We start from the raw sequence: 2,551 nt of genomic DNA, 5'->3' as shown, positions 1-2,551 counted from the left end.
GGTTCGTTCTCGGAATGACTGACTTTCTCCTATCCTGTTATCCCCTATTCGCCAGCCCAGTTAGCTTGGTTGGTAGCCTGCCTGTCTTGTAAGCGCTAGATTGTGGGTTTGACTCCGGCCCGGGGCGGATTTTATCCTGGACAGATAAGGCACGTTCTTGGAACGACTAACTTTCTCCTATCCTATCCTCCTCTCTTCGATTTCAGGACGATAAGACCTCTTTTATTACAATTTCCTACCGCAACGTACTGAGAATTGTCGTGACATACGTCAATCTTTTCTGTAAGATAGGTCAACAACTGTTTTCAATCATCTAAAAAAAAAAAGATTTTTTTTTAGAGGTTTGATAGAGGGAACTGTAACTGCTAAAAGGTCTTATCCTCCTGAAAGCGAAGGGAGAAACAGGATAGGATAGAAGAAAGCCAGCCGTTCCCAGAACAAACGTTATCCGTTCAATATAAAGTCCCATTTACTGGTGACTGGAACTTGATGGGGATGGGTTCTAGATTTTCTCCGTTGAATTTGTACAGGCCTCCACTGAGTGAGGGAATCATACGCACCCAATGTCCAGAATTCGTCAACTGGAAAATGAGAAGAAAATGGGGATAGCTTATTATGCATTGATCCATGTGAATAAAATGGAGAATGGAAGTGATGGGGAGAAAGGGCAAGGAAGACCTACAGTGGAAAGATTGTGTGAATCAAGACTTGGGTGAGAAAAAATCTTTAGGACATAAGGTAGGTATACAATAGGGCTGCTTGGGCTAAGGTTTAAAGTAGGTACTTACTGTAAAAAAAGGTTTTTCTCCTATTTCATTACCTCCAGTCTTAAAAAAAAAAAAAAAAAAAAAAAAAAAACAAACAAACAAACTTCTGCCAGCCCAGCTGGAGGGTAGCTCGCCTAGCTTGTGAGCACAGGGTTCAATTCCAACCCTGGGCGGATTTTTATCCAAAACAGATAAGGTTTTTTCTCGGAACGGCTAACTTTCTCCTATCCTGTCTTCCTTCTCTCTTTGCTTTCGGTGCGATAAGACCTTAGCAGTTACAGTTCCCCCTAACAAACCTCAAAAAAAAAAAAAACTTTTTCTTCGCCTTTTCCCGTGTACAGACGGGGTCGGCGTTTTTCGTCAGCTTCTCAATCGGCCCTAACTAGGGTGATCGCTTTGAGCTGACATTTGGTTTTGGCTACAAATTTTACGAGTGGATGCCCTTCGCAATCAACCTTTGCTGTTTCGTTAGCAAAGGGAAATTCAGAAAAATATTCGCCTTTTCCCGCGTTCAGACGGGGTCGGGGGTCGGCGTTTTTCGTCAGCTTCTCAATCAGCCCTAACTAGGGTGATTGCTTTGAGCTGACATTTGGTGGCTACAAATTTTACGAGTGGATGCCCTTCCCCCTCAACCTTTGCTGTTTCGTTAGCAAAGGGAAATTCAGGCTGGTATACTCCCCTGTTTAAAGTCCCCCAGCCAGACTAACCTGGTCTACTTCCCCCAGCCAGACTAAGCTGGTCTACTCCCTGTTTAAAGTCCCCCAGCCAGACTTAGCTGGTCTACTCCCTGTTTGACGTCCCCCAGCCAGACTAAGCCGTTACACTCCCTGTTTAAAGTCCCCCAGCCAGACTAAGGTTCTTGGAACGACTAACTTTCTCCTATCCTATCCTCCTCTCTTCGATTTCAGGACGATAAGACCTCTTTTATTACAATTTCCTACCGTAACGTACTGAGAATTGTCGTGACATACGTCAATCTTTTCTGTAAGATAGGTCAACAACTGTTTTCAATCATCTAAAAAAAAAAGATTTTTTTTTAGAGGTTTTCATAGAGGGAACTGTAACTGCTCAAAGGTCTTATCCTCCCGAAAGCGAAGAGAGAAGCAGGATAGGATAGAAGAAAGCCAGTCGTTCCAAGAACAAACGTTATCCGTTCAATATAAAGTCCCATTTACTGGTGACTGGAACTCCTAGAGGTTTCATGGGAGGACGAACCTTCTGAGAGAAAATGTGAATTGAAATCTGGAGATGTTTTCATTTTAATTTAATTTTTTGAAGGATGTCCTTTACTTTAGCAGGTATGGGATGCCAGGGTATACGGCGGAAGTTGGCTCGATCTGTTAACAAATGTTGCTGGTATCTCATTGAGGAGGACTGAAGCTTCTTCTGCATTGCCACACTCTCCTGGATGTAGAGCGTGAAATATTACGCTAGACGTACAAAGGTTAACAAACTGCTACTTTCAAACTGAAACTCATCTTGCGTGGATCTTTTCTTACCAAATTATTTAAAAAAAGTTAGATTCAACTAGGCTTGCCAAATATCCAAATGTCGATTCGGACGCGAATCCCTGCGAACGATAATTGCCAAATCCCCGCGAACCATAAACGCACAAATCCGCGAACAAATAGCCAAATCCGCGACCATAATCGCCAAATCCGCGAAACAAAATCGCAAATCCGCGAACATAATCGCGAAATCCGCGAACATAATCGCGAAATCCGCGAACATAATTCCACACCTCTCTCCGCAATCGCCCGAAATCCCGCAAACATAATCGCCCA

General features: G+C 43.3%; 1 protein-coding gene across 1 annotated transcript in view; it reads right to left on the bottom strand.

Annotated features, from left to right (window-relative positions):
• Nucleotides 1-452: 452 nt before the first annotated feature.
• Nucleotides 453-2,551, bottom strand: part of LOC113466793 (eukaryotic translation initiation factor 2-alpha kinase-like) — a 17,565-nt gene continuing 15,466 nt past the window's right edge. Inside the window, exon 3 of the mRNA XM_026822486.1 lies at nt 453-581. Coding sequence (XP_026678287.1) covers nt 453-581 — 129 coding nt within the window. The remainder of the gene's footprint in view (nt 582-2,551) is intronic.

Source organism: Diaphorina citri, unplaced genomic scaffold (assembly GCF_000475195.1).
Source record: "Diaphorina citri unplaced genomic scaffold, Diaci psyllid genome assembly version 1.1 scaffold335, whole genome shotgun sequence".
Classification (NCBI taxonomy): Eukaryota; Metazoa; Arthropoda; class Insecta; order Hemiptera; family Psyllidae; genus Diaphorina; species Diaphorina citri.
Note: the sequence above shows the minus strand (reverse complement) of the source record. Positions and strands in the feature narration are given on the sequence as shown.